This window comes from Panthera tigris, chromosome A2 (genome assembly GCF_018350195.1).
Source record: "Panthera tigris isolate Pti1 chromosome A2, P.tigris_Pti1_mat1.1, whole genome shotgun sequence".
NCBI lineage: Eukaryota > Metazoa > Chordata > Mammalia > Carnivora > Felidae > Panthera > Panthera tigris.
In genome coordinates this window covers 26,363,369-26,387,102 of record NC_056661.1, presented here as the reverse complement: position 1 = coordinate 26,387,102, position 23,734 = coordinate 26,363,369, and the positions used below count along the sequence as shown (strand labels likewise).

The 23,734-nt window shown below is 49.4% G+C and overlaps 1 protein-coding gene across 3 annotated transcripts; it reads left to right on the top strand.

Annotated features, from left to right (window-relative positions):
* The first annotated feature begins 428 nt into the window (after positions 1-428).
* On the top strand, positions 429-22,272 carry FAM107A (family with sequence similarity 107 member A). 3 transcript variants are annotated; one of them, XM_007084386.3, is made up of 4 exons: positions 429-595; positions 17,274-17,448; positions 19,019-19,175; positions 19,692-22,272. In XM_007084386.3, the coding sequence occupies exons 1-4, from the start codon at positions 517-519 to the stop codon at positions 19,797-19,799; spliced, it is 519 nt and encodes a 172-aa protein (XP_007084448.2). In that variant the 5' UTR covers positions 429-516; the 3' UTR covers positions 19,800-22,272. The 3 variants fall into 3 exon arrangements, with proteins under 3 accessions (XP_007084448.2, XP_007084445.2, XP_007084447.2); XM_007084383.3 differs by lacking the exon at positions 429-595 and adding an exon at positions 946-1,067; XM_007084385.3 differs by lacking the exon at positions 429-595 and adding an exon at positions 8,815-8,994.
* Positions 22,273-23,734: the final 1,462 nt, after the last annotated feature.

The following is a 23,734-nucleotide window of genomic DNA, read 5'->3' as shown; positions in this document are numbered from 1 at the left end:
GTAGATGTATAATCTCATATCTCACAACCTTGTGAGATAAGTACTGTGGCTATTCCCATTTTACAGGTGAGAAAACTGTGGCTCTGCGAGGGTAGGTAATTAAATGGTGGGGTCACACAGTTACAAACTGGTGGCGCTAGGACGTGATCCCAGGGTGCCACTTCAGAAACGCACACCTGCTTGTAGTGTTCCAGGAGGCCAGCGGCCAGGGAAATGGAGAAGCCTGAGTGGGAGACCAAGGCTAGAAATCAGGATATAGGCTCTCCTTGGGCCCCAGACCCTGACCCGCGCCCTGCCCACTGCGCGCGCGTGATACCTGCCCTTGCCCCAGAGCCCTGTCCCTCCCTCGGCGGCGCCTCCTCGCCGGACGCTGCGGCCGCCGTGGTAACTCGATCCGCGGCTGGGTTTGGGCCTCGGTTCGCGTCACCGGCGCGGAGACACTCCGGCCCCCGGAGTAGTATCCGCCGCTACGCTGCGGCCGCGCAGTGCCGGCACCGCAGTCGGGCGCGCGGGCGCATGGCGCAGAGGCTGGGCGAGCGGGCACGGGGCCCCGCCGAGGCCACCGGGCTCTACCGGGCCGTGCTGCTCAGGTCGGGTAAGTGAGGGCAAGGCCACCCGGCCCCCACCTCGTGCACTCAGCGAGGACAGTCGGGCGCCCAGCCTGGCCATCCCGCCGCCGGGCACCTCCGTCCTTCTTCACTTCTCTGCCTTCCTCCCTTGTTTCATTCGTTTAAATTACTTTTGTTTTCCTTTCAGTCCTTCATTCCCTCCCACATTCTTCCCTTTGGGGACCTACGCGTAGATTCATTCCTATGTGTGAGCACGCGCGCGCGCCCGCCCATACACACTCACTCGTTTTCCCAACTGTTTAAGTCCCGCAACGTTCCACCCCCTGGCGGGTCTCTTAAGCGCGCGAAGGGTGTGGAGGCGTGGGAGAGTGGAAAATGAGTGAGACCCGGGTGGCCCGCCGCCCCGCATGAAGAAGCACAGAGGCATAGCCGCTGGTGACGTCCAGCGAGGTATCCCACTGGCGGGCGAAGGGCAGGAGAGAGCCAAGGGAGGGGAAGGTGAGAAAGCGGTTTTCTCTATATATGCGCGTAAAGAGAAAAACATGTAGAAGGAAACACACGGCTGGTTATTTTCAAGGATAAACGTTGGATGACAAGGCTTTGGGTTGTTTTGGTTTTTTTTTCCTCTTTCTCCTATTTGTCTTTTTGTTTACTTATTTGCAATAAGCACATACTACTTTCCTGCCCAGGACGATAAGAGATTTTTGTTATTTAGGAAAATGAAACAAACGTGGTATACGGTCATTGTAAAAATAATTTGGAAAACCACAGATGTAGAAAAAAGAAAAGCAATGCCTGCAGTGAGCGTTCGGAGCGTTTCCTTCCAGATTTGTGCTTGGAAAGAGTTTTAGGGAAGGTGAAAATCGGGCCCGAACGTGGTCCCTGCCAGCTGGGGGTACGGGAATAGAAAGTGTCAAGGGACTCGGGCCCACGGGACAGCCACGATGGGCCATGGGCAAGGAGCACGCCCCCACCCAGCAGTCCTGCCCGCAGACCCCTGGAGCCGAAGGTGCGAGGCGAGCCGTTGGCGGGAGCTTCTGCCCCAGCCCGACGTCCGTTCTGGGACTGACTGCCTTTCTTACTCAGCCTGGCTCCGCCCCCGGGAGTTCCCCACTGAGGAGCTACTGCTGGGGACACTGAAACAACGGTTCTCTTAAGTCCAAAAGCAAGAACTGGCCAAGACTTCAGGACTAGCGGCGCCTTCCTGGGGGGAGCGTCTTAAATCTGGCTGAGCTGGGGCAGGCGGAAAGGGAGGAGCTCTGTGAAGAGATCAATCTGATTGCAAATCAGAGCACTCCTCCTAAGTGTTCCCAGCCAGTTCCTGTCTTCTCACAAAGATGAGGAGGGGCTGTCTAATCTGAAGACCCTGTGTTCCCTCTAACCTGGAGCCGCAGCCATTAGCCTCATTCCAAAAGCAGCATCTTTCACCTGCAACCTATTCAGAATAGCAGGCATATCAGAGTCATTTCAGGGGCCACATGCTTGCCCAAGCCACACACAGCTACAAGCCAGGGAGGGAGCAAGGCCTTGGACTGGGGCCTCATGGAGGGAGCATTTATTTTGTGCTAAACACTGCTGGCTCATTCCGTCTTAATAAACCCTATAAGGTCACTGCTGATTGTCATCCCCACTTAACAGATGAGGAGACTGAGCCTCAAAGAGGTTAAGCAGCTTGCCCACGGTCCTAAGAGAACTTTTCCGTCCCACTACGGGGTAGAAAACACATGCGACCCTAGTCCCATCTATGCCACAGTTTGCACACCTCCTGAGACTAGTAACAATGATAGCAAATGATGTTGGCCACTTGTTATTGCCACTCTCTTTGCCAAATGCTGTATATCTGTCATCTCGTCAACTTGATTCATTTATTCCTCCAACCAATATTTACTGACCACTATTACGCACCAGCTCTATGCAAGGCACAGGGATGTACTCATAAATGCAACAGATATGTCCCTCCTCTCAGGGAGGTACATAGTATTAACTCCTGTTTTAAACGTGAGGAAACTTAGGCTCAGAAGATATCATGACTTGTCTGAAGTCACACAGCCAATCAGGGGTGGAGCTGAGATTCAACCCCAGGGCCATGTGCCTGTAGAAGCACTACTCTGGTTGTCTCGTACAAGGAAAAGTAAGAAGTAAGAGTTGGGGTGAGGATCTAACTGGAGCATTTAGTGATAGGCAAGAAGAGCTCCCCTCCTTTAGACGTCCCCATGGATGGGATCATAGAGTCAAACCCAAGATGGTAGCCATCTTCGTTTACAGTAGCCTCAAGTCCTATGCACCAAGTAATATAACGCTTTTAGAAAATTTTTATCACAAATTCTTTAAAATAATTTTTAATGGTAAAGTAATACATGTTCACCATTAATATTTTGAGAAATTGAGAATAACAAAGGGGAAGTTTTATCCACAATCCCACTAACCATAAGCAGCTACTGATAACATTTGGAGATGTCTCCTTCCTATCTTTGCTATGCATAGTTTGTGCCTGTCTTACATTGTTTTACATCACTGAGGTTGTACCAACTATAGTCTTTTTTTTTCTTATTTTTTGATGGTTATTTATTTTTAGAGAGAGAGACAGAGAGTGAGTGGGGGAGGGGCGGAGAAAGAGGGAGACACAGAATCCGAAGCAGGCTCCAGGCTCTGAGCTGTCAGCACAGAGCCCGATGCGGGGCTCGAACTCACAAACCATGAGATCATGACTGAAATTGGTCACTTAACCAACTGAGCCACCCAGGCACCCCTGCCAACTCTAGTCTTCAATCCCACTTTTTTCACGTGGATTAAAATCCTTTTGTTTTTATTTTTTAATGTTTATTTATTTGGGGGTGGGGGGGAGGAGCAGAGAGAGAGGGAGAGAGAGAGAATCCCAAGGAGGCTCTGTGCCGTCCGTGCAAACCCATTGTGGGACTCCATCTCATGAACTGAACCATGAGATCAGGACCTGAGCCAAAATCAAGAGTCTACACTTAACCGACTGAGCCACCCAGGCACCCAAAATCTTTTTGCTTCTAAATGGATTATCAAAGTAACAGCTATCACTTTGGAGCCCAGACTCTGTGACAGTCAGTGTGAAGGACCTCCCATGTTGTAGCTCCTTTATTCCTCACAAGACTGTCTGCCCCATATCAGAGATGAGGAAACAAGAAGCTGAAGATCACCTAGCTGTCCCAACAGTAGAGCGAGGAACAGTGTCTGTATCGACACCACAGCCCATGCTCTTAACCACTGAGCTGGAAGAGTCACCTTTGGGGAATAACTCACGCTTGGCCATACCTGGTAAGCTGCGCAGTGCTGTAGTAAAGGCCCACTTGAGGTTCATTACCTACATCCTACCTGGAGCTCAGGCCAGGTTCCTAGCAGGAAGGGAGGCATCTCTCTGCAGCAGGGACAGAGGGACACTACTCCAGGTGCCTATGGACATCAGCCACTGTGCTTCTTCCCTGCAGCCAGAGAGGGCAGCCATAGCCTCCGTCCCTGCCTGCCAGGCAGGGTTACAAACTAAAATACAGGATTCCCAGTTACATTTAAACCTCACATACCCAATGAATAATATTTTAGTGTAAATATAATCCAACGATTGTATGGATATGCTTATACTAAAACCTTATTCGTTGCTTATCTGAAATTCAAATCTCACTGAGCATACTGCATTTTTATTTGCTACATCTGGGAACCCCAAACCAGCAGTCATAGAAGTTTGCTTGGCTTGACAAGCTATCGTCTGCCCAAGGACCTCTCTCTACACACACACACACACACACACACACACACACACTCCTCTCCCCATCCCTAGATATGCTGTCCTTCTTTTATCTGGCTACAAGTGAGTGAAAATGGAGATGGGGGGCACCCCAGGACCCCTCTGCAGCTAAGAGACCAGATTCGCCATGCCTAACCGCAGCTGAGTGGAGAGCCAGCTTTTTGAAACAAAACTTAGTTTTTCCCCACTCCCTGGTGCTTTCCTGTTTGCACACTTGAAATCCCTCCACCGGGTAAATTCTTCCTGGTTTAAACTTGTTGTAAAGGCAACTCTCATTCCTTTTATAATCTCTCCGTGGATCCCATGACAAGTTTTTCTGCCAATACAGTCTCTCCCCCCACTCTGTGTCCTTTCAGCCGAGCGTTGGGGTGGGGAAGAGGTTGGATCCTAAGGTTGTTTTGTGGGTGGCTTCTCAGAAACCTCATTGAGGCCTTGAAAAGGGACCCTGGAGATTTAGACTGAATACAGGGCCGAGGAGGAAGTTTTGAGTTGCCATGGGAACTTCTTGTCTGATGTTTGTGCGCCCAGATAAGCTGCTCCAGGCGCCTGTGAGCTTGGAGAAAGGGGAGAAAAAATGAAATGAAAGATGTTTTTGGAGGCGGCTTCTTCTTCTTCTTTTTTTTTTTAATGCAAGCTGCAGCCGTAGCCCACTATGGATGCAGGAACATTCCCCAGCTCCCACTCCTGACTGCCTCTCCAGGTCTTCACCATCTCCCTTCCTTTTGGCTCCTCTAAGTTCCCAAGAAGACAAACTTCAAAGGGACAAGAAGGGAGTGTGGGAGGGGTGTGTTCAACCTCTGGGATCCCCCTTCAGCTCTAATGGGGCCAAGCAAGAACTCTGACCTCCAGGCCCCTGGCGTTCCAGAGTCCATCCTTTTGGGAGAATGGGAAGGTCCCCAGGGAAAGCTCCACCAACCAAGGCAGGAGGCAGCAAGTGGGGCTGAATTTGGGCATTACCTGGAGTAAACTCCTAAAAGGCTCATTTGCCCAGAAGGCCTCTGTTTTCCAATATGCGCAATGGACATGATTGAACCAGATGGGAACCATAACTATAGTTGGTTGGCAAAGGTTGCTCTTTCTCAAATTTTTAATCTTTATTGTTTTCTGATAGCAAATGCAATGCCTGCTTTGTTTTTGTTTTTATTTTTAAGTTCATTTTTATTTATTTTGAGAGAGAGATAGAGAGCAAGAGGGGGAGGGGCAGAGAGAGAGGGAGAGAGAGAGAATCTCAAGTAGGCTCCATGCTGTTAGTGCGGCTGTCAAACCGTGAGATCATGACCTGAGCCACAGCCAAGAGGCAGGTGCTTAACCGACTGAGCCACTCAGGCACCCCAAGTTTAGTTTTGTTTTTAAGCCACAAACATCACAGAAATATTGTGACTAAAGGAGAAGGGCCTGTAATATTATGCTGTAGGATAATGGTTCTCAAACTCCCAGCTATAAACAAATCCCCAGGGGGACATGTTAAAAATCCAGATTTTAGTGGGCCCCTCTCTCATAGGTTCTAATACATCAATCCAGGAGCGTGGCCCATTTTGATTCCATTTTAACACTCATTTGACAAATAATGGCTAGTAATGACATTTGAGATACATTGATCTAGAACTGACCACTTTTTTTTTTAAATTTTTTTTTTAACGTTTATTTATTTTTGAGACAGAAAGAGACAGAGCATGAACAGGGGAGGGTCAGAGAGAGGGAGACACAAAATCTGAAACAGGCTCCAGGCTCTGAGTGGTCAGCACAGAGCCCGACGTGGGGCTCGAACTCACGGACTGCGAGATCATGACCTGAGCCAAAGTCGGCCGCTTAACCGACTGAGCCACCCTGGCGCCCCTAGAACTGACCACTTTTAACAGTTCAGGATATATGCCTCCAGATTGGTCCTCTACTAAAAGGTACTATACTAACTTTTTTATCTTGAAAAAAAAAAGGGAGGGGAAGAATCATTCTATATGTGATTTTGAAGTTTGATTTTTCACCAAACATGTACCAGACATCTTTTTAAGTCAATAAATAGACATGCTATTGACTGCATCCTGTTATGCAGTATAGCATCATTTCTTACTGATGCGTGTGGCTTGGGAAATGGTAGCTGTTGATCTCATAAACAGTAACACACACACACACACACACATCAAGATGGTACTACAACAAGCTCAGAAGTATCAATGTCTTTGGTATCTATAAGTCAACAATAGTTATTGAGCACCTTGGTACTAAGACAGGAATACTAAGAAGGATAAGGTGAGGCCTCAGCCATCAGCCTGGCAGTCTGGTGGGTGAGCCTGATGGGTTTTTACACAGGCTGGATTGTGAGAAGAGCTTTACTGGAAGATGTATAAGAATGGCGGAAAGTGGCCTGGGGAAAATAGTGCCCAACCTCAGCCAATGCCTGCCCAGCTCTCCTTGGCTTTCCATTGCTCTGGGGCTGCCATCAGAGTCTTCCAATAAAGGGGAAAGAAAGTGGAGATGAAGGTCATTACTGGCACGGGGACTCTCAGAGTCTGCTCCTCTGGAGTAAGCTGGATGAGGGGGTTCTGTCTTCTCCAAGGGGTAAACAGAAGCTGTCAGCTCCCCAGGATCCCTCCTATTTCCCCACTGTCAGAGGGCACTGAGATTGGTTCAAATAATCCACTGTGGGCCCTGGGAAATGCCCAGAAGAGTCTTTTGCACAGCAGAACACCATGTGGCAGCCAAGAGTGGTTTGGCAAGAATTTAGTGGTAGTCTTTCACCCATCAGAATTTAGTGAAATTAAGCCGAGGCAGGATGGGAAGCTGGGGGAGGCTACCATTCAAAGTACTTCAAGAGAAGCAGAATTTAGGAAGAAGGAACAAAAAGGAACACATGTTGTTTCTAGAAAATTGTTTTACACCCAAGAATTGGTGACCCTCCAAGTTGAAGAGGCTCCAGGATGGCCGGCTTGCTCAAGGCTCCCAGGCCAGGCACGGCCCACCCCCTGCCTCCCTGTCCAGCCCCATGTCCCCCCTCATGCCAACACTCCATCCCCAACGGCCTTCCTCCACCATATCGGGTTCATTCCCACCCTGGGGCCTTTCCACTGGCTCTTCCCACTCCCTGGAATGCTCTTGTATGGGAACAGACATCATGTTGCTGACTCCTTCTCATCACCCAGCCTCCCTAAAAGGTCACCTCCTCAGTGTCCACCCTTCCCCAGCTCAGCCCCTCCCTTTCACTTCACCCAGTCTTACTTTCAGCCTGGCATTCATTACAGGTCAAGGTTTCTTGTTTGTCTCCTTATTTTTTGTCTGGCTCCCCACACCCGTGAATGCAGGTTACCTAAGCCCTAGGATATCATTCACACCATAGCTCCAGCACTTGGAACACTGCCAGGAACACAGTAGGCACTCAATAAATGTCGGTTAAATTACTAACATAGGCCAAAAAAGACACAGGTTGTCTTCTGAATGTTCCTGTCCGTGGTTGATGTACGTCCTGGGCCTTATGGCCTTCCAGCCAACCAAGACCCTTCCCGAGGAGGTAAATGTGGGAAGAGAGCCGAGTTTAACTGGCACGTGCCAGCTTCCTCACTAGGGGACTAAGGATGATGATAAAACTAGAAAACACTTCCAAATGTTCAAGTGAACACCAGTTCTGAAATCAGGAGAATGTTTCCATTATCTGTATGCACCCGGGGCAGCCTTCAGCATTTCCATGTGTTCTAGGTAGGCAGAACATTCCCACGTTCACACACTGAGCCAAGATCTACGGAGCACAGCTTCGGCCAGGCATGATGCCACATGCTGGGGCCCTGGCCTCGGGTCACATAGGGCCCAGCCATCTCTGCAGGAAAAGTCCTGTCTCCTGAGCACTGACTACATGGTTTCACTAATGTTATTTCACTACCTTATCTCCCAACCACGAGGCTATTCTCCACATCTGACAAACACAGAAATGAATGAGGTCCACTGAGTGGCTGCCGACAGGGCTGGTGCCTGAGCCCAGCGGGGCTGACAGAAGGGGCTGCTCCGGCCCAGAGCCCATCAACGTCCGTTATCCACACACTCGCAACTGTGCACGGTGGCCCTGTTGCTCCTCTCTGAGGCTCAGATGGAGCTCAGAGTAAGGAGTACAGGACGCGTCTGGAGATTCTGACCCATCAGTGAAAGACCCCGAGCTGACCCAGTGTAGTCTCCCCCTCCCTTCACACCTCAGAGCCCGTGCTCTCTGGCCACTGCAGCAGGAAGCTTGGCCCTCCCTCCCTCCCGGGGCCAAGTGCTGGAATGCATTCTTGCTGACCCTCCCATCAGGAACAAGGGAAATGCCTCTCTGAGAGCCGCCTAGCTCAGACAAAGCTTGGCATGTCCCTTACTCCTCAGCAGTCTGACAAAATAGGTATTTATTTGTGCCTCTGGAGCGTGTGGCTTGGCCACGGTGTTCCGCATTGTGGAAGTGGCCACGCACCAAGTGAAATATCTGTTACTATAGTAACAGTTCCTTTTTATTGATACCAGAATAAACAGGAATGCAAAGCTGCCTCACTCTCGTTGGCACGTTGCAGTCGCCTGCGATCCCCAGGGGTTTAAGAACCGCCCTTCAGAGGCGGCCCTCCGTGCTAGCCTGGGACTTCCCAGTGGAGCGAGGGACCCAGCCACACTGCTCCCGAGGTCCCTTCCTGAAGACGCAACTGAGAAGTAAGACCATCTCTCTTCTGTTTCACGGGCTGTCGAGCTGGGTGCAGTTGTGGGAGGAGGTGCAAGGGAAGGAGAGCTGTGGAGCAGCCTGTCAGGGGAGCTGAGCTGTCTGAGCTTGGGTCCTGGCCTGTGTCCCCCACCCAAGTCCACTACCACTTGGTAGAGCGGTTTTAATCCTCCTCATTACTGAAAGACAAAAGGCCAGAGTGCTGCAGGGCACAAGTGAGAGAAGACACGTCTTGGCATCAGACACTCTAGGCTTAGATTCTAGCTCCTTCGTTTACTGGCTGTGTGATTTGGGGAAATTAGATGGCCCCTCCCAGCCTCAATTTCTTCATCTATGAAAAGGGGTAACAATAGTACCCACCTCCTCAGTCTGTGGTGAGAATGTTATGAGATATGGCTGTGAGGGGCTTAGCAGGGTATGTGACACATGGTGCACGTTAACATGTGAACTGCCTGCCTTTCCGGGGAACTTGGCTTTAGCACTTTGCAAAAGAGGCAAGTCTGAGATTGCTGGAAATCAGGGGCTACAGTGTATCAGTTTTTGGAAATGCTGCCAAACCTGGCTGGTCCCCCCGCCCCACACGGCTGCTGTGAGGCAGCACGGGGTACCTGTGTCTTCAGTGGCTTGGATCCTGAGTGACTCTTAGCTCCGCTGATGGTAAGTACCTGCCGGATCGTCCCCCTGGAGGCGTATTCCAAGTGGAATGGCTGGTGTCATGCACTGATGGGCTAGCAGGAATATCTGGTCTGCTGATACTTTTTCCTTGCATAACACACTGCACCAACCTTGCTAAGGACCTCCCATGGCCAGCTCTAGACTCCACTATGGAATTGACTCAAAACCCTGAATGCCCACCCAGATCTTCTCGCAAACTAGGAGGTCACAGTGGACCCAAGGCAAAATGTTTAGGACTTTTGAGCCATTTTCCCGTGGGGTGGGGAGATTGCATCCGAATGGACAAGTAGCTCTGATTCTAGGCATCGGCCACAGGCTTCTGGTGGATCTGGAGGTGGCTCCCATAAACACTGTTCTTTGGTCGCTGACTGGTGAAATACAAATGGGCACTTTCCCTCTTGGGAGGGAAAAGAGCAAGAAGGGCTGGGAAATCTAGTGGCCAGGCTTATCATTCTCACTGAATGCTTCTTTCTCCTTTGCCAGTGGTTATTTAAAAAGTTCTCCTCTGTCCTTCCACCTCTTGAAACGTTGAACCAAGAAGGCCCCAGGTGTGTTCTGAATGGTAATGAGGAACCAGAGTGCGGGGAGGGCGGGTGGAGGAGTGAAGACTGACCAACACCCCTAGTCCCCTCCTAAACAAAGACCAGCCCCTGGGCAGACAGACCTGTGCATTCTGGCTCCAGCTCAAAGCTGCTAGGACTGGGCTGGGGCTCCCCCAGTAAGTTTGTATTCCATTTGGGCTAGGAGTTCTCCAGTTAGCAGGCCTCCATTTTCTCATCTATAAAGTGGGCTCACACTGCCTCTTCATTGGGTTTCTTGAGTATCCAGAAAGGGAAAAGGGATGTAAACCTGCTTTGTTAACTGAAAGACACTTTGTACCTGGATGACAACACAAGAGCATGGGAGAAAAAGCACTGAATTTGGAGTCTAAAGGTCCCATCTTTGCCATTTATTCTGTGTATCTTGAGACAAGTAGCTTGGCCTCTTTCAGCCTCAGTTTTCCTATCTACAAAATGGGAACAATAGCACAGTACCGCTGACTGCCTCCCGGGGCAATGATGTGGTCCAGATGCAGATGAATGAGCCCTCACCAAATGTTTGCTGATCACAGCTCCCCTCAGGAAAGGAGAGCCACAGTTTGCCTTCTGTGAGCATCCCTCTGCCAGACGTGGGCCAACCACATCATGCACATGACATCACTTCACCCTCCAAACAGCCCCACAAGTAGGTATTGCCATTCTCCCCCACTGAACAGAGGCTCAGAGAGGTTAAGGTATTTTCCCAAGGTCACACAGCAAGTAAGGGGAGCCTCCGTGATTCAAACCCAGTCTGTCTCCACCAAAACATTGCCTTAACCATGCTGCTTTAGTGGCTCACATGTCATTTGTTATAACTGATGCCATCAGAGACAGAACCAGAGCCACCAGGGCAGAGAGGCAGAAGAAGAGGACATTAAAGCCTTCAACAGTTTAGTGTGCTGCAGGTCTCAGGATGACCTAGGAACTGAGTCTCCATCGCTGTCACTTCCCTTCAGTCTCTCCTCATTGCTCTTCCGTGGTCAGGGTGGGCACCATTGCTTGATTTCAAAGCCACCACGCTAACATTAGCCAGGCACGCCCCAGCGGTTGCTGAGCTCACCCTGGGAGTAGTGAGTGATGCCAGTTGAGCCTTGCCTGGTGTGGGGCTGGTGTCCACAGAGCCCCTGGGGGAAAGCTGTGGGACCTCTTGGGTTATCAGCAGAACCAGGGAAGAACCAGGGAGAAGCTCCCCATCTCTCCCCTGACCTATTACTACCCGCTCCACCCTGCCCCCAGGGATGAAGTCAGTCCCATAGTCTGAGGAGTAAGCAAGAATTACTTGCCCATCTTGTGGTCATGCAAGACACTCAATTTAACTGTCACCTACTGGGTGCATCTGCCCCTGCCCAGCTCAGCCAGTCTTCACAGCATCATGATTTTACAGAGGAGGAGGGTCCTCAAGTTTAAAGACCCATCCAAGGTCACACAGCTGCTAAGAACTATGACCTTAACCAGACCTACCCTTGATAACCAGGTCAGTCAGTCAGCTGAAATCATTCACTCCAAAGCAAACATTGATTTTTTTTTTTTTTTTAACTCCACAGTTTACAAAGATGGTTGACTACTGGAATCACTTGGGGAGCTTTTTATAATACCACAGGCCAAGCTGCCTCCCAGGCCAATTAAATTGGAATCCCTGGGGTGCAACTCACGCATTGGTATCTTTTTTTTTTTAACATTTATTCATTTTGGGGGAGACAGAGAGAGACAGAGCATGAGTGGGGAAGGGGAAGAGAGAGAAGGAGACACAGAATCTGAAGCTGGCTCCAGGCTCTGAAATGATAGCACAGAGCCCGATGCGGGGCTTGAACTCACAAACTGTGAGATCATGACCTGAGCCGAAGTCAGATGTTTAACCCAACTAAGCCACCCAGGTGCCCCCAGGCATTGGTATCTTTAAAATTTCCCCTGATGAGGGTGCCTGGGTGGCTCAGTTGGTTAAGCGTCCAACTCTTGATTTTTGGCTCAGATCATGATCTCACGGTTTGTGAGATGAGCCCTGCATCAGGCTCTGCACTGACAGCGTGGGCCCTGCTTGGAATTCTCTCTCCCCCTTCTCTCTGTTTCAAAATAAATAAACTTATAATAAATACAAAAATATAATATTTTTATATTATATATATTATAATATAATAAATAAAACAAAATAAATATATATATTTAAGTTTATTATATATATATATATATATGTATATATATATATATATATATATAAACTTCATCACTATATATATAACTTCCTCTAGTGATGCCCATATGCAGCCAGGGGTAAGAGCCACTGATTGAATCAGTACAGTTTTTAAAGAGGATGAGAAAGCTCCATCCAAGACTTGGACTGGGATTTATTAGTAGTAATCGTTGATAACAACTAATGGGATGGCCACCCTGTGCAATTCTGGGGGCTCCATTCCTAGTTTAATTTACAGGAGTGAGGCCCTAGAGTCGCACAGTGCACAACCTGCCTTGCTGTATTTGGCTGCCCAGATAAGCAGCACTTACTGAATCTTCAACTCTGTGCTAGGCACTCGCCAAGCACCATGCATGTATCCCCTCATTTATCTTGCAACAACGTCATGAAGAAGGGTGCTAAACAAGAGCAGCTGTTGCACCTTCTGGACTCTGCTCTTGTCGCAGAAAGCAGCCATATAGACAGTAAGTATCGAGTGGGCATGGCTGTGTTCCAGCGGTTGAATTTGGTCCAAACGCTTAGTTTGTGGACTCCTGCTGCAGAGGAGAGGTAAACTCGTCCAAGGCTAAGAAGAGGTAGAGCCAACATCCAAATCCAGGTCCACAACGCTTCAGTGTCCATACACCTAAGCTTCATTCTGCATTTCTTTGACAACCACTGAAAGATATCCACTAGCCATTTAACTTTCTTCTCCATTAGCTTGTTCCTCTTCCTTTGGGCATTCATCTCTGTCTTTTCAGAGACCACCTAACACTCTGCCCCATCATGGCCACTTCCCTGAAAGTCTCTGATCTCTCAGGATCCCAGCTACCTGAGAGATCTGGCCAGAGCAGCCGTGGGATTGGACCCCCACCTCTGCTCCGGAGGCCCACCTGACCCCCAGGGCGGCCAGTACTTTCTTGGCCTAGCATCTGGGCTTTGTCAAGCAGCCTCTGTTGTTCCAGCACCTATGTGAAGCTCTTCTACACGGGGGACCTCTTTTAATTAAACTAAAAGGCAGGCAGGCTATCTCAGCAGCTCTCTAAGCCCTGGAGGGCCCCCACACGTGTGTCCACAGATCTCACACGTGTCATTTCTGGAGCTGGGCACACTAACTGGAAAAGGCAGCTGTTTTCCCAGCCTGCATTCCCATCTGAAGAACCAGCCACATCCTTCAGGATCCCCTGCCTGAACCACCACACTACTCTAGCCTCAGGAAGACACCATCCCCCACAGCTAAATGCTGATTTCACTTAAAAAAAAAAAAAGCCTGGAGCCAGGGCTGGTCACTGGTTGGACCTGGGTGCAAGACTGGCTATAAAAATATGCAGGACCCCCTCTTCTAAGCAAGACTCAACCTAAAAGAGCCTTGCTGTTGCGGTAGGGCCTAGCCGGGGGCAGCCAGCCCATTGGCTGGCTGATGACCTATGGGGTGAAGATTCTCAGCCTAGCTAATAAGATGTTTTTCCTCTGGAATTTAACAGGAGGGAAAGGCAGAGAGTGCCTGTTGGAAGTGAAATAAACCAAAGTCGTACAAAAATTTCCCAAAACCTGCTGACAGTTTCCCCCCGCCCCGACACCAGAGAGAATGACCTTTTCAAAAATCGAATGAGATGCGATCTTTCCCTGACTTGAACCCACCCGTCCACCCTCACACCAAACACTCTCCCTGTCGCTCACTCACACCACTCCATACACACTATGCTTTTTTGTTCCCCGAACAGACCAAGCTTGTTCAAGGTACATGAGTCACACATGCTGTTCCCTCTGCCCCAAACAGCCCCCCTCCTTCTTCTCAACCCTCAGATCTTAAATGTCACCTCCTCAGAGAGACCCTCCCTGTGCACCTGACTGAAGATGGGTTTTCCTGTTAGTCTCTATCCAGGCCCCCTGGTTCCTTCAGTGGGCTCCTGGCAATTTGCAATCATTTATTTTTACTGGTTTGTGTATGTGTTTACTGTGTGCCTCCCTAATAGAATGTCCACTCTGGGAAAGCAGGAACTGGTGTTTGCTTAGTTCACCTCTGTGTGTCCAGTGTCTATCACCATACCTGGAAAATTGTAGGAACTCAAAATATATTGTAGAATAAATGAATGCTTTTATTGTGTCCTTACTCCCTGGTCATTCCTGTTATGCAGGAGCTCTTGGTTTTGTGTACTTACTTTGTATCTGGCCACATTATTGAATGCTCTCATTGGTTCCAAATGCTTTTCTGTTAATCCACTTGGGAATTCCGGGTCAATAGTGATATCTTAAGCAAATTAATTTGCCCTCTCCTTTCCTAAAGTTATACAACTTATTTGTTTCCTGCTTTATGGCTTTGGTAACAGACAATAGAGTTCGTTATTTTAGAGATGGTGTGACTGATGAAAATTGTGGAGTTCTGGAAGGCTTGGCACACAAAGGGACAGAGGCAGGATGAATAGTCAAGGACCTACAGCAGTGTGGTGTGATAACAGCCTACTGTATAGGCTGAGAGCTGAGGACACAGGAAGTAAAGAGTAAAGCTGAAAACCGCTCAGATAAAGGATTGGTGGGACTTGGGAACAGGAGTGGCAGCAGAAGGGGAAAAAATTCCTCAAATTGCAATCTGGAGCAAGGTGTTCTAAAGCATCAGCTCCCAGACAACTGAAACTCACAGACTGAGAAAATATCCACGTCTTTTAGGGGTGTCTGGCTGGCTCAGTCTGTACAGCATACGATTCTTGATCTTGGGGTCGTGAGCTCAAGCCCCACATTGGGCACAGAGTTTACTTAAAAAAAAAAAAAAGGAAAACATCCACATTTTTAAAAGATGAGGGAGTTAATACAGCCAACTGTTTATTTTGTCACGTATCTATTTTTAACTAACTTTCAATACTACCACAACTTTCAAAAACCAAAGAGTTGGGAAGGATATAACCTGAAAACAAACAGCCTCATGAAAAAAAGAGAAGAAGGGGAATTAATTAGCATTCTCATTTTAGAAACAGTTCTGAGAATGTGAATCCAAGAAAAAAAATTAGCAGATATGTTTTTATGCTCTGACACTTCATCTGGCTACTTCCAAAATATCTTGTAACAATTAACACTTTTTCCAGTTTACACGGCACCTTAACAAACGTGGTCTCACTTAATCCTCTGAATAGCACCCTGAAATGGGTAATAATAGAAATGCCAAACATGTGTCTGGCAAGCCACCATTCACAAAACATAATTTCCCCTTTGATGCCTATGTTCCCAGACATGTCGCCTTGCAATTTGCACCCTATAAAACCCCCTCCTCCTGTATTTTCCAACCCCACTGAGCTATTACCTACTTCCAGGTAGGTAATATGCACAAACCACCATCGCTATCTAATTCACTTGGAGAACTCCTGTTTGTCCATAAAACCCCACTCACCAGAGAATGGCTTTCATCCACTTCCCAGTGGGAGGGACAGTGAGAGAGAACTGAGGGTCTATCCCTAAGCAACATGGTGGTCCTCAAGAGAGGGGACTGAGCCTTGTGCGTGAAGAGGGAACACACTCCCCTTAATTGCCACATGAAAACCACATGACTTAAGGCACTGGGTCCCCAGGACCAACGTCTCTGAGACTCAGTTTCCTCATCTGTATGATCTCAAAAGTTTAATTGTCAATTACCAACATATTTACTGAGTACCTAGTACGTACCAGACCAGACACTACTAGGGCTTGGCATATAGTAGAGGCCCAACCTCAGGAAAGCGGGATTCATGAAGGGAGCAGAGCCAATGCCTCAATTTTCACTTTAATTACTACAAGAAGCTGATGTCCATGCCAGGATGTGTCATCCCATTGAGACATTTTTTTAAGCTTTTTAAAGTTTATTTATTTGGTGGTGGAGGGGATAACAAGCCGGGGAGGGGCAGAGAGAGAAAGAGAGAGAGAATCCCAAGCGGGATCTGTGCTAACAGCACAGAGCCCGATGAGAGGCTCAAACTCATGAACTGTGAGGTAATGAATGACCTGAGCTGAAACCAAGAGTTGGTCGCTTAACCAACTGAGCCACCCAGGTGCCCCCTGTTGAGACTTTTCCTTACGAAGTATTTCTCTGTCTCTCTGTCTCTGTCTCTGTCCCCCCCCCCACATGCACACACACGCACACACATGCACACATGCTTGCTTGGTTTTGGGCATTTCAAGGATACAGAGCCAGCTTGTAGAGGAGGGAGCCCCTCTGCCTGAATTTCAGGTAAACTGACAAATTTTAAGCTGCTGTGGTAGAAGTAAGGCCATCAAGAAACCAGATACCTGCATTGAAGGTGACAACCATCACTTTGTAATTAGAGACACAGCCATCCTGGGATTTCATACTCTCCTCTTTGATCTGGAGAACGTGCAAAGATGGACACTTCCACAGAGAATTTGGAAGTAGGAATAGGGAAACTGGACAATAAGGGGCGATGTGTTCTTTTGATCACTACCCTTTATCGAAATTTAACAAATATATACTGCTCTTTTTAAATATTTTTTCTTTTTCTGATAAAAGCTCCCTGAAAAACAGAAACTCCTAATTCTTTTTATAGGATATTGTTTTCTCCAAAGTCAGGCTAAAAACATATGCATGTGTCAACCTGTATTTTGTAACCCAGTATCATTTTACCCCTACAGCCCGCTTTGCAAACATCACCTCCAATCCTTCCAACAACCCTGTGCCTAGGTTCAATTATTTCCATCTTGAAAATGAGGACACCAAGGCTCAGAAGGTCAGGTAGTCTGCCCGTGACGGTATAGCAGCAGATGACTGAAGTCCATCTAGCATGGAAACCTTTGCCCTCCAACTGTGCCCCACGGGGATGCATGAGACTGGGGACCCCCTTCTGACCAGCCCCCTTGCCTGTCTCTACAGCGTCAATGTACTCGGAGATCCAGAGGGAGCGGGCAGACATCGGGGGCCTGATGGCCCGGCCCGAGTACAGAGAGTGGAACCCAGAGCTCATCAAGCCCAAGAAGCTGCTGAACCCTGTGAAGGCATCCCGGAGCCACCAGGAGCTGCACCGAGAGCTGCTCATGAACCACAGAAGGTAGGAACAGAGCTCGGCTGCCTCAGCCCAGTGGGCCTGCTGCGGCTTGAGGAGGTGCCCCTTGTGGAAGGCATGGCTAATGGTAGTGCTGGGTCTCCTAGAGGCTGAGGAGGGCAGAGGGTACCCCACAGTCACTGCAGAAACCGTGAAGTTCTAGTCCCCAGTAATCCCCAAAAGCCCTGCTTTCCCTCCCAGCTACCCACTTCATGCCTGCCCTCCACCTATATTTACTGAACACCTACTATGTGCCAGACACTGCATCCAGAGCCCAGTCCTGCCCTTATGCATAACCAGGTGGTATGAGGGGGGCATAAATGGGCCCGGAACCTCAGAGGAGGCAACTAGGAGAGGTCCAGGGTGGCCCCAGAGAGGAGAGGATGCCTCAGCTAAAGCCTGAAGGGTGGGCAGGAGTCAGCCAGACTAGGAGGTGGGAATCTGCTAGTGGAAGGAAGTCTGTTCCTAGGAAAGGGAAGGGCATGTGCAAATAGACAGGAAACACAAGTAGCTCAGGGTGTTTGGAGCATAGATTTTGAGGTTGGTCAGAGGAGATGTGTTGACCTGGAAAGGGTCTCAAGCAGGGGTGTCACAACCACAGAGGGGGCATGAGTGGAGCAGGGAGGCCAGGGATGCAATGAAACAGACAGGCTCGAGGTGGCAGGGCCAGGACTCAGTAACTGAGGGAACGCGGAGGCGGCCTGGGAAATACCTCACAGCTCACTAGCACCAGGAGGAAGGCAGCGGCGTCTCTGCAGCTCCCTCTACTGGCCTGTTATGGGATTGGCTAGGGCTATGATTTTCATTCTATTTACAGCTGTGTGTATCCTCCGTGGATTCTTTTTTTCCTCCTTAGTATATCTTGTGCATTTTCTCCAGATGTTTTTCTTAGAGTCATCCCTTTTAATGTCAACAAACACCACCACAATTTTTTAAAAGCCTAAAGACAGATCAAGGAAACACCTGCAATATAAATACAGATAAAAAATTAATATGTACATACTACTTATAAATCCATAAGGGTAAAATGAACAAAATATAGGTATAGTTAGTTCACAAAAGAACTAATAATCAGAGACACACAAATGAAAACCAGATATTATTTCTTGCCTACCAGATTCTCAAATACAAAAAGACTGGAGAGTGATGGTGGGGAGAGATAGATGCTCTCGGACACTGATGACAGAGTATAAATTGAATAACCTTTCCTAACGGGCAGATGGAAAAGATTTAAAAATCTTTTAAAAGGGTCTGACCCAGCAATTCCACCTCTAGAACACTTATCCTGAGAACATAACCAGAAATAATATAAAACTTGGTCTCTGCAGTCAGACAGGCCTGGGTGCCCCTTTGTGGGCTCATCGCTCAGCCCCTTTGTGGCTGTGACTTGGACAGGTGTCTTAAGTTCTAGGAGCCTCATTTCCCATCTCTGTATAATGGGCCAGGAATGGTTCCACCTCCCAGGCTGCCAGGAGGGTATAGGTTGGTGTCATTAGCGGGTGCAACCCTGAGACTGGTTGGGGGCAGGGGGAGTGTGGAGTTGAGGTCTCCTGACAGGTCCCCTGCTCCGCACCAGGGGCCTGGGCGTGGACAGCAAGCCGGAGCTGCAGCGAGTCCTGGAGCACCGCAGGCGGAACCAGCTCATCAAGAAGAAGAAGGAAGAGCTAGAAGCCAAGCGGCTGCAGTGCCCCTTTGAGCAGGAGTTGCTGAGACGGCAGCAGAGGCTGAACCAGGTGGGTGGGGAGCACCCAGCCCTGGCCCAAGCCTCCTATAAGACTGTCTCCTGGCCCAGGGAGGACGTCTGCATGTGGCCACCGCTGGCGAGAGGGAGGAGATGAAACAAAATGAGGACTAAACCAGCAGTCCACCGCTGGCCTGAGTCCTCACTCTGCCATGCACTTTGCTGTGTGGCTTTGAGCCAGTGGCTTCCCTTCTCTGAACCTCAGTTTCTTGATCAGCCCAATCTAGTGCATGCCGGATCCTGATTTCACTCTCATACCGGCCTGTGAGCCAGGTAGCATTCCCATTTTAGAGATGAGCATCCTGAGGCCCAGGTGAGGCAAACAGTTTGCACTGGGCTTCACAGGGAGAATGCAGTCTCAGGCTCTGTCGCTCCAGCTACTAGGCTGGTGGCAAGACTGATCCCCGGGTTCTGTTTCCCCAGAGAGGATCCTTGGCCCAAACACTGGTTTTGGGGAACAGAAATTCCCCTAGCCCCACTCCACACGTCTGCTTCTTCTCTCCTTCAGCTGGAAAAACCACCGGAAAAGGAAGAGGAACACGCCCCTGAATTTATCAAAGTCAGGGAAAACCTGCGGAGAATTGCCACGCTGACCAGTGAAGAGAGAGCGCTGTAGAGCAGGCTGTTGAAACTCCAGCCCGCGCCGCCCACCCCTGGCCCCCACACCCTCCTCCAGCCCTTCTGTATCTAGCATTCCTGGCCCCAAGCCTGGGGACTTCTGCCATGTTCATGCTTGCTCTTGTAAAAATGCCCCAGAGAGCCTGGGCCCTCCTTCCCGCCCACCAAAAGCTGGGACCCAGGCTTTTCCTTCTCAGCACTCACTGCTTCTGCTCCAAGAGGAAGCTACTGCGGGGGAAACTTTCCCAAGGCACTTCTCCTTGAAGGGGCTTCTGAGCTCTAGGGAGATCTTTCTGGCAGAATTGAATAAGGAGAGACAGGCACCTCTTTGGCCTGACCATCCCTCCATTTTGCCCAGGCCCCATGGGGCCCTGCTTCTCTGGGCAGCCCAGCTCCCAGGTCTCAGAAAACGTCCTAGCCAGGTGTGGGGCAGCTAAGTAGAGCATCTCAGAACACCTGCCTTGAAAGCCAGCTGAGGGGAATATGGTTCAAGGGTAGCTGTCCTCGGTGATGAAGGGCAGGGTAACCCACAAGGTGGCCTTGGGGGTCATGTGATGCCAGGTTGCAAGAGTACTAACCAGGACGGCTTCTTAGAGTCTGCCAGCTTCCCCCACACCCATGCTTTTGTTTTCTCCTCTCCGCAGCCTCCCTGCCTGGGCCTTGTAACCACATCTAACCAGGGCTGCAGCCTTCCTGCTCCCAGAAGTCTAGAACAGTGCTTCTCAAACTTTATTGTGCCTACAAATCACTGGGGATCTTGTTACAATACGGCTTCCGACTCAGTAGATCTGGGGTGGGGGCTGGGACTCTGCATGTCTCACAAGCTCCGAGGCTGCTGGTCTGACCCCTAGGCTGCAGGCTCGAGCAGCCAGGGGCTGGTAAATACTGGAAACATCATCCCTGAAGCCACCTCTGCCCCCCCAATTGCCATGAACCTTTGCCCTGGGGGTTCCCTACCCTGACTGTGGAGCCCCAAGGGCTCCTTATTGCCCACCCCATTCCAGGGACCCCAGGCCTGGGAAGACATTTGCCTAGCAAATTGTGTCAGTTATATAACTGTCGTCACTGGAGATGTATATAATTGCCAATCTGCATTTTCTTACCACATTGTTTTGATGTAATTCTGGCCAAAAAAAAAAAAAAAAAAAGATTGTTTCTGTTTTACCTTTTCCTGAAGCCTATGGAGAGCAAATATACAGTGATTTCCAGTGGGCTTCTGGAAATACAAACCGTGGTTTGAAGACCCCACTGCTACCCTTACAGACTGGCTCCTTTGAGTCCCCATTTCCAGCCTCTGCACCCACTCTCTACGTGGTCTCTACCACCCAAACCGCCCTCAGTGAACTCACCCGTTCTTCCTAAAAATCCCTCCCCACACGAGACCAAATGTTTTAACCTTTTGCCTCTATCCCATTCTGAAAGATTTATAGAATAAACCAGCCCTGCTTTTCCCTGCCTCTGGCTTTGCAGACCCATCATTTAAGGTGCTAGGGCAGTGCTAAAAAAGCATTTCCTTTCACCTCCCCCCCCCCAAAACTGCCAGAAAAAGCTGCCACAGGAATGCTATTTCATTCTTGGACCAAAAGTGGGACATTTGGGGGGAAAGGGGTCATCCTGGTCTTACTCCTACCTGAGTAGTTTAAGGATGACCAAAGATGCAGCCTTCTTCCTGGGTGGGGTGCCAGGGCCAGTGTAAATACAGACATGCTGTCTGCGTGTGTGTAAGCTGGGCTCTAAAAGGGTCTTGAATGTGAGTGTCTTAGTGAGAACATGGTGATGCTATTTTAGATGCCTGCCAGGTGAGAGCTATGCTAAAGCAAAACCCCCAAATAAAGACCACCATTTTCCCCAAAGAAGTCTCCACCAGTGGTCTATGTGCCGTTCAGACATATGAAGAAAAGACAGAGCATCTAGGATGGAGTAGGCCCCTCTGGGGATAATGCTTGGATTCTCTCAGTGGTCCACTGAGAGACCACTCACTGGTCCCCAGAGGTGCTGCATGGAGACAAAGTCCCGGAAGTAGAAGGACCTCGAGCACCACGTCATCCGGCGGAGCCATGGCAGACACCCTCGTCCACTCCCCAGTGGTCAGTCCCAACCCCTTCTCCCTAGCTTCCTCCCACTGTAGAGGTTGTAAATCCCAATTCCCACTGTTCCAGCCTCCTTTGCAGCTGGGGGTGACATGTGACCAGGTGCGCCAGTGAAATTTAAGAGGAAGTCTACAGGAGCTTCTGGGAAAGCTTATGTTTCTCTGATAAAAGAGGCAGACATGGGTAACACCTCCCCGCCCCTCCATTCTTCCTGCCTTGATTGAGGATGTGATGCCTGGAGCCACAACAGCCATCTTGCTACAATGAGAGAAAAGCCAAGACAATGTCAGAGACACTGACCCTATCATTTGACCAAGCCGATGCCAGCAGCCATCCTCCTCCAGAATATAACTGTAAATAAAAAGAAAACTCTTGGTTTGAGCCATTGTTGGTCAGTCTCTGTTACTTGCAGCTAGAATATTCCTGACACAGAAGGCCAGCCCCGATGCCCAGCATTACCAACAGACTGTACTGAAAATCCAGATTCCTCTTTCCCATTAGAAACCAATTAGATTAGGATCTCCAGCAGCAATCAATGCCTGAGATCTGTTTTTCTATATCTTCTCCACATAGCCCACGCACCATTTGGGCATCATTAATTCACACATCATTCAGTAAGGATTTGCTGAGTGCCTGCTCTGTGCCAGGAAGTATGCTGTGTGCCAGGAGCACGGTGGGAAACAAAACGTTTGGATTACTGCAGTGGCCTCCTCCTTACTGGTCTCCCTGCTTCTGCCCTTCCCCTACAGCCTAGTCTCGAGAGAGCAGCCAAAATGATCCTGCTAAAATCTAAGGCAGGTCTTACCACCCCTCTGCACAGAGCCCTCCCTTGGCCCTCAGTAGAGTTCCTCCTGCCATCTAGAAGGCCCTACCTGTCCAGCTCCTTGTGACCTCTGACCTACTTCCCTCTGCCCTCCACCTCACTCATGTTGCCCCAGCCTGCCTGACCTCCTCATACCCACCACACACACCCCACCACAGTGCCTTTTCACCTCCTGTTCCCCAGCCAGGAGTGTTCTTTCCTCAGAGAGTCATACAGTCTTCTCCCTGTCTTCAGGTCTTTTTTTTTTTTTTTATTTTTTTAATGCTCTTTCTAAATGAGGTCCTCCTTGGTCAACCCATTTGAATTTCAACATCTCCTACACCCCTCCTATCCCTTCCTTCCCTGCCTGAGTTTTCCTCCTCACCATTTGTCACCATCAAACACATATTTTACTTGTTTAGCTTATGTGTCTCTCCTAGCAATAACGTCAGCTCCATGAGGACACAGATTTTTTCTGTCTTGTTTACTGCTGCATCCCAAATGGCCATCCTTCCTCCTCTCTCCCTGACAGAAGGTGGCCCGGCCTGTGACAATCTGGCAGAACGGGCCCCACAGACAAGAATCCAGCCCCATCCCACTTATGGCTTTGAGAAAAGGCCGTGGCCAAATAGGGTATGGGGTGGGGCTCCTGGGTGGCTCAGTGGATTAAGCATCCGACTCTTGATTTCAGCTCAGGTCATGATCTCACGGTTCCTAAGTTCAAGCCCCGCATCAGGCTCTGCACTGACTGTGCACAGCCTGCTTGAGATTCTCTCTCTCCCTCTCCTGCTCATGCTCGTGTTCCCTCTCTCAGAATAAATAAACATTTTTTTAAAAAATAGGGCATGGAGCATAGGGCACAGAGTAGGTGCTCAATAAAGGTTTGTTGAATGAATGAATAAGTGGGAAACCCCTTCTCCCACAGCGATACATCCAGCCTCCTCCCAGGTTCAGCACCCCACCCCCCATCACCTGCCTGCCGCCTTCCCGCACAGTTTTGACCCTGGCCCAGAGATGTCAGTTCAGTCCAGAAGCTTTCCT